This window comes from Balaenoptera musculus, chromosome 1, assembly GCF_009873245.2.
Source record: "Balaenoptera musculus isolate JJ_BM4_2016_0621 chromosome 1, mBalMus1.pri.v3, whole genome shotgun sequence".
In the NCBI taxonomy this organism is placed as follows: Eukaryota; Metazoa; Chordata; class Mammalia; order Artiodactyla; family Balaenopteridae; genus Balaenoptera; species Balaenoptera musculus.
Window position 1 is genome coordinate 43064174 of NC_045785.1, and position 16235 is coordinate 43080408.

Consider the following 16235-nt stretch of genomic DNA (forward strand, 5'->3'; position numbering starts at 1 on the left):
TAAGCACCAACATCTAAGAGAAATTCTTTAAGAAAATAATTTCTTAGGCAATGTTTGAATTTATAACAACTTTCCCCATATCTTTTGATATTCACATGCTGTATTTTGAGTGCTTTTCCTAGCTAACCTGGGAACCATTTTTAACAGTTTCTTTGCAAAAATTTGTTCTGGATTCTAAACTCCAAATTTGAACAAGGAGCTTTTGGAGCATAGCCTCATTCTAATTTGGGATCTGTGGGATGAGTTTTAGAATTAGGACTAAGACTTCAAAAATCCATGGTTCTGGCTATTGTTCTTGCAATACAAGAACAACACGAAAAATTTGCATTTCATCAAAAAAATCTACAAACAATAAATGCTGGAGAGGGTGTGGAGAAAAGGGAACCCTCTTGCACTGTTGGTGGGAATGTAAATTGATACAGCCACTGTGGAGAACAGTATGGAAGTTCCTTTAAAAACTAACAATAGAACTACCATACGACCCAGCAATCCCATTACTGGGCATATACCCTGAGAAAACCATAATTCAAAAAGAGACATGTACTGCAATGTTCATTGCAGTACTACTTACAATAGCCAGGACATGGAAGCAACCTAAGTGTCCATTAACAGATGAAAGGATAAAGAAGATGTGGCACATATATACAATGGAATATTACTCAGCCATAAAAAGAAACGAAATTGAGTTATTTGTAGTGAGGTGGATGGACCTAGAGTCTGTCATACAGAGTGAAGTAAGTCAGAAAGAGAAAAACATATACCGTATGCTAACACATATATATGGAATCTTAAAAAAAAAAAAGGTTCTGAAGAACCTAGGGGCAGGACAGGAATAAAGACGCAGATGTAGAGAATGAACTTGAGGACACGGGGAGGGGGAAGGGTAAGCTGGGAGGAAGTGAGAGCGTGACATGGACGTATATACACTACCAAATGTAAAATAGATAACTAGTGGAAAGCAGCTGCATAGCACAGGGAGATCAGCTCAGTGCTTTGTGACCACCTAGAGGGGTGGGATAGGGAGGATGGGAGGGAGACGCAAGAGGGAGGGGATATGGGGATATATGTATACGTATAGCTGATTCACTTTGTTATACAGCAGAAACTAACACAACAATGTAAAACGATTATACTCCAATAAAGATGTTAAAAAAAATTTTTGCATTGTACAAATTTTCCCATCTTCGTAGTGCTTTTCTTGCTGTTCATCTTTTCATTATCTTATTATCTTGGGCCCTGACTTAGTCTTTTCCAAATAAGGAGAAACATTCTTGGCAATTTTTAATAGAAAAGTGAAGTTGAATGATAATAATGGATTATCACTGCACAGTTTGGTGGGAGAAGTACTAATATACAGCATAAACCACCTGGAGTTTAACACACCCCCATCATTTCTTTCAATCATTTTTTTGTGAAATAACATTAATCACTGTTTAGTATTTTGGGCAGTATTTGAAAAACTAAACAAACATAGGAAATATACATTGAGGTCCAATATATATTAACATACCTTAAGTAATTTGTAGCACTTAGGCTACTAGTTAGTATTTAATATTTAACTTTTTCTTAGAAAGGATGCGCAATCCCTGTCATCATAGCTGTGCTTAATTAAACCCGTGAAAGTGGTTCTCTTTCTACTGGCCTGAAATTCTGACCTGAAGATAAAATTGTCCTTTTTAAGAAATAGTGAGAGACCTGGGACTTTACAATGTAAGATGTCACTAGATCAAAATACAGGTCTACAGTCCTTTACCCATAATTCTAAAATCCCTCAGTCTCTGAATTCCAGAAGTTTTTATTCTAAATTTATTATATTCTCATTTGGAAGTAAAGCCTGTCTTAAACTGTGTGGCTATTTATAATCTCTATCATACTTAGTGTAAATATATGTTGTACTACCTAAATAGTAGTATGCTTAATTGTGAAATTAATTAAATGCTTAATACTTCAGACTCCACTGCAGGTGTGACACAGTTTATGTACTATATGTATATTACTTTTCAAAAATTGTGAATTTCAAAACACATTTGATCTGAAAGTCTCAGATAAGAGATGTGGACCTGTATCTGTTATCTAATGACGTAAGGGTTTACATGCCAGCAATAGTTCAGAAGGCAGGGGTACCACCCTCTGAAGTACTGCTGCGAGGCTTTGTAGGGTGGCAGTTATACTGTTGAGTTCAGAAGGATCACTGATTTGACACTCAGCCTTTGTGGCTCAGAAAAACTTTGAAAGAAAACTTAAATTAACCAGATCTATAGTAACTGTGGTAGAATGCATGGCCTTATAGAGTCAGACCTGGATTGGAATCCTCTCTATCGCACTTATTATATGTGAGTCCGTGGGCAGGTTACATAAGTCTTTCTGAGCCTTTATTTTCTCAATTACAAAATGGATATAATAAAAGAACCTATATCATAAGATTGATGTGAGAATTAATTAATATTATATTTAAAGCACTAGCACAGTGTCTGGCATATAAGTGCTCAGCAAATATTAACAAAAAGGTAAAGTTTATGACACTGTTTGACATATAATAATATTCACTAAATGTACGTTGTGGTAATTATTCCATAAGCTAATTTTCAAATTTGTTAATTCATAACAAGATACATAACTGTTAAGGAGACTGCATATTTAGGCTATCTCATTAGTTCATTAGTACATATAGTCTCTGAAAGCAAGCTATGTGGGATGCCAAATTTATAAGCAGAAGCAGACTAAAGGGAGTTATATATTATATTATAGATATTTAATCAGACATTGATATCAAGATGCAGTATCTCTGTGTTAGAGACATACCTATTACAAGAACCAAACAGGTCTAACCTCTTGGTCAGCAACACTTCTATTCTGGCTTTCTGGTTCTGGTTCTGGCCTTCCTACTGTAGTTCTATTACTTTTAATACTTTCTGATACTTAGTATAATTAGTCATAATTAGTATAATTACCTCTAGGCTGTTCCAGCTCTTAAAGATGATCTTGTATATATCTCTGTTCTTTTTTTTTTTTTTTTTTTGAGATTTATTTATTGATTGATTGATTGGTACGTTGGGTCTTCGTTTCTGTGCTAGGGCTTCCTGTAGTTGCGGCAAGCGGGGGCTACTCTTCATCGTGGTGCGCGGGCCTCTCACTATTGTGGCCTCTCTTGTTGCGGAGCACAGGCTCCAGACGCGCAGGCTCAGTAGTTGTGGCTCACGGGCCTAGTTGCTCCGCGGCATGTGGGATCCTCCCAGACCAGGGCGCGAACCCGTGTCCCCTGCATTAGCAGGCAGATTCTCAACCACTGCGCCACCGGGGAAGCCCTATATCTCTGTTCTGATACATGTCTGGTTTCTTGGAAGGAAGGCAGCCATCTTCCAGGATCTTGGAGAGACCCCAAATATCACTGTCCCCTTGTGTACCGATTCAGTATATTTTCCTAAGGCTCTATCTGTAGTATACTGCTGCTCAAATGAGGCCCTCTGTAATGGGGAGGGGGAGATGAGGAAGTTATCTATGGCAACTTGAGGGATGAATGATAGGGAAAATTCCTCCATTATTGTGGGTCTGTGAATCCTCAGTGTTTCTGCTGGTGTAGCTTTCCAGTAGCATGATGACATTTTGGGCTACTGAGTGCTCACAAGGCATTAACTAGTGAAGGCTCTCTGGTACATTAAATACTATCAAGGTGGCTTAAGGAGTCTGTGCTCTCCCAAATAGAAAGGAGACTACAGGAATGGGTGTTATTGCTGTCATCAATACCTTGGGGTTAGCATTAGGATTAGCATAACGATTATTAGAAATAATTTTTCATAGCATGTCTCGTTGTAACAGAAGCCACTGCCCTCGGCATTAATAAGATATAAGAAACCAACAAACCCAACCACCAAATTCAACAATCTTTGTTAATTCTGGAGCCCCTTAGGAGTAGAACATATCACCCCCTATCTCTCTGCTTCATGGGGGATTCTGTTTTCTTATCTAGCTGAAAAGATTTTAGCATCTGTTTTGTGAGTGATCCTTTCTTAAGGTGCTGGACCTTGTGGCTGGTGACATGTTCGTGCCAAGTTGCTAAAAAATACATTTGTTAGTAAGTTTGAGAACATTGGTAGCACAGCACCTGGTAGGAAGATTGCTGGAGTTGGGGTTATGTTGGCCCTACCTTTCTCTCATCAGTACCAGTATTCATCAAAAAACAAACAGCAGGAAAATAAAAAACAAAACAAAAAACCCCAAACAAAGACCCCTGCTATTCAGTGAATAGCATTGGCTTAGGCTGGTTTGCCTCAGATCAAGGTGTATCTGGAGACCACTTGCAGCTAGGACTCTGCCTCTCCTCTCTCCTCCCCTCAGCGTGTATGCGTTAACCCTTCATGTAGAGGGCACAAGACCTGTGGCAACTGGACCTCACAGCTTCAAGAACAGATAGGAAAGAGCTCTTCCCTATCAGCTCAGCCCCAGTAGAAAAACTCCCTGTGAAAGGTTCTATCCTTCCTTATCCCTGGGGTTGTGGGTCCTGTGATCGACCAGCTTGGTCAGATAACCACTCCTCAGCACTCACTGTGCCTGGGGGACTTAGTCACACCAGCTTCCCTTTGGCCCCACATTGGAGCTGAGTGGTGAGAAAATGAGGGCGAGGGCTCTGTGTCATTGTGGAAGAGGAGGAGGATTCGAGGCTAGCAGAGTGCAGGTATGGTCTGGGAGAATGCTTTGCAGGGCAGCCATTCCAAATTGTACCTGCTGGGTCAAACTCTGCTACATTTTACATGTGTAATTTAACTGGGTAATTTACTTGATCTCCCTGGTGTCACTTTCATTTATAATATGTGCATAACTTTTACCATGCAACGTCTTGTGTGGCTTACTATGTATAAAGTGCATATCACATAGAGCAGGGGGTCCCCCAGGTCACGGACTGGTACCCGACCGTGGCCTGTTAGGAACCAGGCTGCACAGCAGGAGGTGAGCGGCGGGTGAGTGAGTGAAGCTTCATCTGTATTTACAGCTGCTCCCCATCACTCACATTCCACCTGACCTCCGCCTCCTGTCAGATCAGTGATGGCATTAGATTCTCATAGGAGCGCGAAACCTACTCTGAACTGCACATGCGAGAGATCTATGTTGAGCGCTCCTATGAGAATCTAATGCCTGATGATCTGAGGTGGAGCTGAGGCAGTGATGCTAGCACTGGGGAGTGGCTGCAAATACAGATTATCATTAGCAGAGAGGTTTGACTGCACAGAGACCATAATAGATTAGTTGCTTGCAGACTCATATGAAAACCCTATCAGTGAGTGGCAAGTGAAAACAAGCTCAGGGCTCCCACTGATTCTGCATTATGGTGAGTTGTATAATTATTTCATCATATATTACAATGTAATAATAATAGAATTAGGGACTTCCCTGGTGGTGCAGTGGTTAAGAATCCACCTGCCAATGCAGGAGACACAGGTTCGATCCCTGGTCCGGGAAGATCCCACATGCTGTGGAGCAACTAAGCCCATGCGCCACAGCTACTGAGCCTGCGCTCTAGAGCCCGCAAGCCACAACTACTGAAGCCCGTGCACCTAGAACCCATGCTCCACAACAGGAGAAGCCACCACAGTGAGAAGCCCATGTACCACAACGAAGAGTAGCCCCCGCTCACCGCAACTAGAGGAAGCCCATGCACAGCAATGAAGACCCAATGCAGCCAAATAAATAAATAGGTAGATAGATAAATTTATATATTTATTTAAAAATAAAGTGCACAATAAATGTAATGTGCTTGAATCATCCCGAAACCGTCCCCCCCCCCACCCCCGATCCGTGGAAAAATTGTCTTCCATGAAACCGGTGCCTGGTGCCAGAAAGGTTGCGGACCACTGACATACAGGGTATCAATGAGTGAGAATCTGCTGCTGCCGCTGCTGCTGCTTTTGCTGTATCATTAATGTCACCATCATCCCTTTTCCCCAAGTCCTCATATTTGACAGTGTTATTTTTCTATAACACACCACTGAGAATGTTCATAAACCTTCAGTAGCTCTCCATTAACTATTGAATAAAGTTTAATTTCCTTAACTTCTTACTGTTTTTTTCTGACCCTCCAGGACCTGGTCCCCATACCTCCTTTTCAGCCTCGTCTCTCCATCTCTCTCCACCTTCCTCTCCACACACTGTGCTTGGGCTATCAGTCTACTCTTCTGTGAAGACCTCATGTGTAAAGTTTTCCATACCTGTGCTTTTGCTGATGTTGTTCCCTTGGCTTGGAATGCCTTCTTTTTCCTACCTTCCCTCGCTTATCAGAATCCTTTTATTTAGTCCCAGATTGAACCTTGAGACCTGGTCACACTTTAGTATTGCCTTTCCCAATCTTTTTCCATGGCAGGGAGCCTTCTGTAGTTCATAGCACTTTGTGCCTCTATGCACATAATTTATTTTTGCTCTATATTACAGTCGTTTATATGCTAGTCTTTTTTTTTTTTGGACATTTTAAAATAGTCTAGGCCAGTTATTTTATAGGATGTCCCACATTCTGGATTTGTCTGATTGTTTCCTAGTTATACTTGCTTTAATTATTTTCACTTATCTCTTTCAATGTTTTCTAACTTATAACCCTGTCTTACTCTTTTTCTATTTACTGTAATCTTATTTTTAAAAATGGAAGAGGGTCAAGGATGTTTCTTACCTTGTTTGAGTTGTATTCTAACTCTCATTGGGTATTTTCAAACCTAATTATTATTTTTGTGTATTGCCTTGACACTTTTGGAGGGAAGATAAGTATACGGTATGGTAAAAGGGCTATTAAATGCTTAGGGAATGTTTTTGTTAACTGTGTTTTTATCAACTATATTGATAGTAAAGAACTCTTTTCAACCCTGCTTGATGTTGAGAATGTTTTATAAAATGTGAGTCCTCTTTATATTTGTAAGTAAGAAGACTCTCTTCAGTACTTCAATAATAATTTCTGAACATGAATTTCTATAGCTCAGTACTTTGCTTTTTTGTTTCATTTTTTTCTTTTTTGAAGAGAGTTTACTTTGATTTATCATTGTAATATTGTTACATTGATAAGGTAAGAATCAGCGAAAACAATGACATTGGCTATATTAACAGCATGTACTGCAATGAGAAGGGTAAGGCAGATCTTTGTGTACAGACATGCAGATATCTCCAAGAAAGATTGAATTTATTTTTTCCAGCTTTATTGAGGTATAATTGACATATAACATTAAGTTTAAGTACAGTGTGATTATTTGATATACATATATATTGTGAAATGATTACCACAATAAGGTTAATTAACACATCCATCATCACCTGTCATAGTTACCTTTTTTTTTTTGTAGTGAGAACTCACTCAGCCACTTTCAAGTATACAATACGTATTGTTAACTATAGTCACCATGCTGTACATTAAATCCCCAGAACTTAGTTATCTTATAGCTGGAAGTTTGCCTATGGCTCAGTACAATGGATGTAGGACATCTATGGTTTAAAGTGGGACAATTTTCTTTAAAACATAACCCCAGGGAATTCCCTGGTGGTGCAGTGGTTAGAACTCCAAGCTCTCAACCACTGAAGGCCCAGGTTCGATCCCTGGTCGGGGAACTGAGATCCTGCATGCTGTGTGGCACGGCCAAAAAATTAAAAACAAGCAAACAAACAAGAAAACATAACCCCATGATATTGGCTTGTTTTACTTTGTCACATAGTGGAGTACAGAAAAATACCAGTTGTTGAGGTATTAAATATTTTTAAAACTTTAGTTATTTGAGGTTTTACTTTATTTTATTACACATGCCTAAGTTAATTCTAGAAATATTTACTGAATGTCAACGTGGGGCTTATTATGCAGAACATAGCCTTTGCTTGGCTCAGTCTAGTAGGGGAAACATAAAGGATAAGCAACATTTTATTAATAAATATTTTTTGATTACCTAATGTATGCCAGACACTGTTCAGAAACATAAGTCAGATACAGTTTCTACCCCTTAAGGAATGTGCAGTCTGTGGGTGAATCAGACAAGTAACTAGCCATCATAGCACAAGATGGTGCATGCCACAACGAGGGAACACACAGGAGACTCTGGGAGTCCAGGGATGGGAATTCAAATCAGACGGAGGTAGGACACTTGATGAATGACAGTTGGCAAGGCAGAAAATCAGGGTCAAGGATATTCCAAGCTGAGGGACATTGGATGAGAAATCTCAGAGGCAAAAAATGTGACCCATTTGGGGAATTGCAAGGAGATAAAGTTAAAGCAATGTTTCTCAAAACGTGGTCTTGTGTTTGCTTGAGTCAGAATCATCTGGGAGTGATTCTTAAATCCCCAGGTAATTTGTTGCCTTCCAGGTGACTCTCAAACTTACTAAAATATGAGAAACATATTTTAGTTGAGAGTTAAGGGGTATGAAGGAGGAATGAAAATATCGTGTAATATATGCTACATTTAAGGTACACATAAAATTCTGGGATTAGTTTTACTTGTATAGACTACAAAACATTTTAAACCTCCTAATTCCTATCTTTAAGTGATGGTGGGGTGGGGATGGGGAGAAGGGAGGAATATTACTATAAATGTTGTCTCTTTATCCCTAGATGATATTAAAAACAGTCTGTTTATCTTTTATTCATTGAATGTTTTTGTTTTTCTTTTAGTCCAAGGACAAAATGATGAGAGGCTCTCGCAGAGGATGTGTTAGACTCAGAGTGAGTATTTATTCATTTTTATGAAAACCAATTCCGATAGAAAGAAAAAAATATTTTGACAGATTAATGGGAGTCTAAATTTAGGTTCGCTCCTTTACCTAATTGTTAGGGCAGGCAACTAAGGCTCAGAGAAAAAAAAAGACTTCTCCAGGGTAACTCCAGAACCAGGACTAGAACTTAGTTCCTTTGGCCCATGATTTAATGTTGTATCCATGACTTAATGCACCTACTGATTTTTTTAACCTCTATTTTATATCCAGGGACAGGGGCTGGAAATTAAATGAGTTGTAGTGTTGGCAATAGCGCAAACAGTAGAAAAAAACTCTGAAAAATCCCCACTTTCAGCTGCTTAGTTCTTCCTGTTCAACACTATTTAATAATGGTTTTTATAGCAGTGATGTCCAATAGAAATATAATGTGAGCCACATATACATAATTTAAAATTTTTGTAGTAATCACATTTAAAAAGTAAAAAGCAGGTGAAATTAATTTTAATAATATATTTTGTTTATGCCAGTATATCCAGAATATTATTTAAACAGGTAATCAATACAAAAATTACTAATGAGATATTTTACATTCTTTTTTTCATACTAAGTCTTTGGAATCCACTATGTCTTTTGCACTTATGGCACATCTTTGTTCAGATTAGCTGTACTTCAGGTGGCCTGTAGGCACATGTAGCTAGGGGCTACCTTATTGGACAGTGCAGGCCTATAGCTTCAAGCTGCTTTCAATTGCTTGTTCAGTTTCCACCGTTGTCCAAATAGCTAAAGACAAGAAAGAATGCAGCCTTGGGGATATAGTTTCTAGTACTCCACTGTATCTAAAGAAGGGCCTACCTCTATCATAACTTGGTAAATCAGCTTCTAGTGGCCTTTTCTTCTTTCAGGCTCCTGTTGCTTTCTTTCTGCCATCTTTTTTCTGCACCCTTACTTTTGAAGATGTAAATGTAAATATTTGGTAAACATACGATTGCCTTTATTAGCAGTAGTTAATTGGTAAAAATGGGAAATAACTCTGAGAAAAAACCCAAATTCTAATGGAAAAATTTTGGCACTGAGATAGGAGTAAGTATGGTGAATTTACAGGATGGAAATGAGACAGACTTGTTTTGAACAGATGGTGTATATGTGATAGCATAAAGATTTTTGAAAATTCAGCTTATTATACTGTTTACGGTTTTTTTTTCCTTTCCTTTGGTTTTGCTTTTGCCTTCTTGGTTTAATTGCTTTTCTACCCACTTGCCATTGACCTCAGTCACCACTCAGTCTGGTATGAACTGCTTTCTTGGCTTGAGATAGACTCAATGGTGAGACTTTGGCAGAGCTGCAGTGAGACAGCTCTTCAGTCGAATTCAATCTGGATTTGGGCTGCTGTCTCATTGTTACATTTACTGTGCTATTTTTTTCTTTTAAATATAGCTTAATTAATTATTAACCCTTGTGACTACCATCTAGGTTAAGAAATAGAATTTGGCCAGTTACCTCGGAAGTCTCTCTATGTGCCCCATTCAAATTACAGCCAACTCCCTGTCTCTTAAAGTAACCATTGTTCTTTTATAGGAATCACTTCTTGGATTTGCTTTCCTAAATTCTATATTTTATATTGCCCATTTAAAAAAACTTGATATCTTTTGTTTGCAATTTATGTATTGAAGAATCCAGACCCTTTGACCTGTAGGAGTTTTCCATTATGTAGATTTTATTGATTGCATACTGGTGCAATTCAGCGTGTTCCTCTCTCTCTGCTTTTCTTGCAAATTGGCAGGTGGATCCAGAGACTGGATCAGACTTAGGTTTGATCCCTTTGGCAAGACTATAGGCAGTGTTGTGTTCTTTTATCAGGAGACACATGATGTCTGGTTTTTGCTCTTTATTGATATTAGCAACTTTTTTTTTTTTTTTTTTTTTTCCGGCTGCGTCACACAGCTTGCAGGATCTCAGTTCCCCAACCAGGAGTTGAACCTGGGCCATGGCAGTGAAAGTGCCGAGTCCTAACCGCTAGGCCACCAGGGAGCTCTCAGATATTACCAACTATTGATGCTCAGTAGCTAGATCCATTTGGGGGCTGCAAAATTATGATATTTTATCATTTTGTTTTAATTTTTATCAGAAATAATTATATAAGGAAACATTTCTCTTCATCTATTATTTAATTACCCAGTGGTACAGTTCAAATAGACAGGATAAATAAATGCTCGATTATTTCCTTTTACTTACTCAGTGTTCAAGATAATGAATTGACTTAAAACAAAACTTATATATATATATATATATATATATATATCTCCTAAAGAATTGAAAGCACAGCCTTGAACAGATATTTGTATACACATGTGCTTTTCGTAGAAGCGTTACTCACTATAGCCTAGAGGTGGAAGCAGCCCAGTGTCCATATGATGGATAAATGGATAAACAAAATGTGGTATATACATACAGTGGAATACTGTTTAGTCTTAAAAAGGAGGAAGGAAATTCTGACACATGCTACAACATGGATGAACTTTAAGGACATTATGCTGTGTGAAATAAGCCAGTCACAAAAAGACAAATATTGTTTGATTCTACATATATGAGGTACCTAGAGTTGTCAAATTCATGGAAACAGAAAGTAGAATGGTGATTTCAGGGGCTGAGGCAAGTAGGATTAGGGATTTCTTGCTTAATGGGTACAGAATTTCAGTTTGAGAAGATGAAAAAATTCTGGAGATGGATGGTTAGGATGGCTGCACAACAATGTGAATGTATTTAATGGCACTAAGCTGAACACTTAAAAATGGTAAATTTTATGTTATGTGTACTTTACCACAATTAAAAAACTCCCACCACTTATTATCTACAGTTCTGTAGATCGGACATCTCAGAAAGGTTCTCTCCTTGTTGAAATCAAGATATTGGCCAGGCTGGGCTCTTATCTGGAGGCTCTGAGGAAGACTCCAAGGCGAGAGTCTGCTTCTAGGCTTATTCAGGTTGTTGGCAGGATTCACTTCCTTGTGGTTACAGGACTGAGGTCCTCATTTTCTTGCTGGCTGTCAGCTTGAGATCTGCTCTCAACTTCTAGAGGCTGCACGTACTCCTTGTCATGTGGCCCCTCCATCTTCAAGTCAGCATGGTGCATAGAATCCTTCTAGTGCTTTAAACCTCTCTGACTTTTCATTTCTGCTACCAGATGCAGAAAACACTGTGCTTTTAAAAGACGTCACATGATTAGAATAGGTTACACCCACCAGATAATCTTTTTGCCATGTATCACTTCAGTGATTACTCATCCTGTACATAATCACTGCAGTAACATCTCATCATATTCATAGTTTCCACTCACACTCAAAGGGGAGGAGAGAATACAGGGGCAAGGGTCATTTGGGGGGTGGGTATTTTAGAATTCTACCACACAGCATGACAAAGAAGAACTAGACATACCTGTGTTTGAATCTTGTTTTTGCTCCTTGCTTTGTTGACTGGAAGAGGGAAGCTATCTGTAAGCCCCCTGAGCTTGACTTTTCTCTCCTTTAAATTGGGGATTATAATACCGTTGCAGAATTTTGTGAGGATTAGGCACTTGACACATAGATGGAAGCTGTAAATTAGTAGTGTTCGTGTGTGTGTGTGTGTGTGTGTGTGTGTGTGTGTGTGTTTTAAGAGGCTCTGTGGTATTTTCAAGAAGCAGAACTGCCATTTGGCTTCCTATTTAGGAAACATCTGGAGAGTCTGTTTGCAATATAGGTTCTCAAGTCCCACTCTCTAGAGATATACTGTTTTAGAACTGGGTCTGAAACCTTTATTTTTAAACAGATTGTCCATGTGATTGTGTTGTACAGCCAAGATTGGGACCACTAGTGTAGTAGAATCAGAGAGACCTGGAGCTGAATCTCACTCAGCTTACACTCCTTACTGACTCTGTGCCTTTGGGCAAATTTCTTAACCTCTGTGAAAATAACATATAACTTGCAGGGTTGTGAGGTTTAGCAATTATGCATGTACAGAGTTTGGCACATAGTGTATATCCAATATATGATAACTGCTATGGATGATGATGATGATGATGACAATGGTGGTGATAGATAATGCACCTATCATCTAGATTCCAGATGAGCTCAACGAGCTGTCATTGACCTGTACCACAGATCTCTCCCCGTCTCTTCATCCATCCCATCCTATGTTCCAACCACACTGTACTTCTTCATGTTTCCTCATTGCTTCTGACATATTTTTCTTATGTCAGGAATGTTCTGTGCCCTTATCTGGTGAGCTCATCTTTTAAGAGACTTTTCAAATGGTGTTTCTTCATGAAGCGTTCCTGATCCACATCCTTCTAACAGATTTGGTTCTCTTCCATTTGTCAGTTATATCCATGACAGTACTTTTACATGGTATTACATGTTAAGTAGTCTTTTTTCCCCAGTCAATAGTGAGTTCCCATCCACTGTCATAAGTGCCTGGTACATTGTAAGTAGGTACTCAAAAAATGCTTATTGTTAATTTCATGTGTTTATAAAAATAAGGAATACATTTTGGGGAATTTGCCTCTACTATAGTTTGCATACAAAAGAAGTATGGAAGTTATGTTAAACACAGCATGAGCTAGTGGTATGGATGTGTTTTCTTTAAAAAAAAAAAAAAAGAAGCAAAATACCCGTGTGGTTTTAGGCTACATGAAAGAAGATTAGGAAGAGGAACCAGCAGTTATCGAGGAAGCTCTTTGGATCAGTTACTGTGCTGGCTGATTTTCATTGACATTCCCATGATAATCCTCTCAGGCTAACGGTGTTATTTCATTTGACGAATGAGGAGACTGAGACTCATGTTACATTTAGTAACTTACCAAAGTCACACAGTTAGTAAATGGTGAATCTGGGATTGAACTTGGGTCTGTCTCATTCCAAAACCATGTACAGTCCTTAATGTTACCAGGCTCCTCTTCTTCTGTTTTTTTTTTGTTTTTTTTGGTCGTATCATGAGGCATGAGAGATCTTAGTTCCCCGACCAGGGATCAAACCCGTGCCACCTGCAGTGGAAGTGCGGAGTCTTAACCACTGGATCACCAGGGAAGTCCCTGGGCTCCTGTTCTTCTTGCCTAGAAGAGTCAGTGCAGATACTCCAACTTGATGCAAAGACATGTAAAACCAGTGGAGGAAAACCATTTCCTTCCCCTCTACATTCTTTGACTGTATTGGTGGCAAAGTGTGGCCACTAGATGGTGCCCTTGCCTTGATGGAAAAGTAGAATATTGGTTGAGTCCTGGGGTCTGATTTTTTGTCCTGAGACTCACCAAAAGCAAAACATCGACATTTCCAGGTAAAATCTGAAAAATGGAGAAGTAGTAGCATTAAAGAGGCAGTGTGTGGTAGAGACAAGAACAGACCAAAAATGAAATGGAATTCAAATCTGGATTCTACCACTTACTAGCTTTGTGACTTCAGGCAACTCATCTATTCAGTTCTGAGTCCTATTTCCTTTAGCTCTGGAATGGCCTCATGTCATTTACTCATATAATTATGAATATCAAATTAACTGATACATTAAAAAGCATGGGACTTCCTGGTGGTCCAGTGGGTAAGACTCCACGCTCCCAATGCAGGGGGCCTGGGTTTGATCCCTGGTCTGGGAACTAGATCCCACATGCATGCCGCAACTAAGAGCCCGCATGCCTCAACTAGAAGATCCCGCATGCAGCAACTGACCTGGCATGGCCAAAAAAAAAAAAAAGTATCCAAACACAATGTTTGGGACTTAGGTTCTTTTATTTTTTGTTTTTTGCATTTATAATAAGGGACTTAGGTTCTTAATGAATGGTGGTTACTGTTGTAATTAATAATTCCTGGTGAGAGGAACCAAGATGGCAGAGTAGAAGGACGTGCTCTCACTCCCTCTTGTGAGAACACCAGAATCACAACTAGCTGCTGGACAGTCATTGACAGGAAGATGCTGGAACTCACCAAAAAAGATACCCCACATCTAAAGACAAAGGAGAAGCCACAATGAGACGCTAGGAGGGGGGCAATCACAGTAAAATCAAATTCCATAACTGCTGGCTGGGTGACTCACAGACTGGAGAACACTTATACCACAGAAGTCCACCCACTGGAGTGAAGGTCCTGAGCCCCACGTCACGCTTCCCAACCTGGGGGTCTGGCAACGGGAGGAGGAATTCCTAGAGAATCAGCCTTTGAAGCCTACTGGGATTTGATTGCAGGACTTCGACAGGACTGGGGGAAACAGAGACTCCGCTCTTGGAGGGCACACACAAAGTAGTGTGTGCATTGGGACCCAGGGGAAGGAGCAGTGACCCCATAGGAGACTGAACCAGACCTACCTGCTAGTGTTGGGGGGTCTCCTGCAGAGGCGGGGGGTGGCTGTGGCTCACCGTGGGGACAGGACACTGGCAGCAGAAGTTCTGGGAAGTACTCCTTGGTGTGAGCCCTCCCAGAGTCTGTCATTAGCCCCACCAAAGAGCCCAGGTAGGCTCCAGTGTTGGGTTGCCTCAGGCCAAACAACCAACAGGCAGGGAACCCAGCCCCACCCATCAACAGTCAAGAGGATTAAAGTTTTTACTGAGCTCTGCCCACCAGAGTAACAGTCAGCTCTACCCACCACCATCCCTCCCATCAGGAAACGTACACAAGCCTCTTAGATGGCCTAATCCACCAGAGGGCAGACAGCAGAAGCAAGAAGAACTACAATCCTGCAGCCTGTAGAACAAAAACCACATTCACAGAAACATAGACAAGATGAAAAGGCAGAGGGCTATTTACCAGATGAAGGAACAAGATAAAACCCCAGAAAAACAACTAAATGAAGTGGAGATAGGCAACCTTCCAGAAAAAGAATTGAGAATAATGATAGTGAAGATGGTCCAGGACTGCAGAAAAAGAATGGAGGCAAAGATCAAGAAGATGCAAGAAATGTTTAACAAAGACCTAGAAGAATTAAAGAACAAACAAACAGAGATGAACAATACAATAACTGAAATGAAAAATACACTAGAAGGAATCAACAGCAGAATATCTGAGGCAGAAGAACAGATAAGTGACCTGGAAGACAGAATGGTGGAATTCACTGCTGCGGAACAGAATAAAGAAAAAAGAATGAAAAGAAATGAAGATACCCTAAGAGACCTCTGGGACAACATTAAACGCAACAACATGCACATTATAGGGGTCCCAGAAGGAGAAGAGAGAGAGAGGACCAGAGAAAATATTTGAAGAGATTATAGTCGAAAACTTCCCTAACATGGGAAAGGAAATAGCCACCAAAGTCCAGGAAGCACAGCGAGTCCCATACAGGATAAAGCCAGGGAGAAACACGCCGAGACACATAGTAATCAAATTGGCAAAAATTAAAGACAAAGAAAAATTATTGAAAGCAGCAAGGGAAAAACGACAAATAATATACAAGGGAACTCCCATAAGGTTAACCGCTGATTTCTCAGCAGAAACTCTGCAAGCCAGAAGGGAGTGGCATGATATACTTAAAGTGATGAAAGGGAAGAACCTACAACCAAGATTACTCTACCCAGCAAGGATCTCATTCACACTCGATGGAGAAATCAAAAGCTT

The 16235-nt window shown here is 39.8% G+C and overlaps 1 protein-coding gene across 4 annotated transcripts in view; it reads left to right on the forward strand.

The window, feature by feature from the left end:
* OSBPL9 (oxysterol binding protein like 9) overlaps positions 1-16235 on the forward strand; it is a 169057-nt gene that overhangs the window by 16302 nt on the left and 136520 nt on the right. For all 4 annotated transcript variants that reach the window (XM_036832033.1, XM_036832018.1, XM_036832028.1 and 1 more), the window contains exon 2: positions 8627-8677. In XM_036832033.1, the coding sequence (XP_036687928.1) occupies positions 8627-8677 (51 nt within the window). The remainder of the gene's footprint in view (positions 1-8626; positions 8678-16235) is intronic.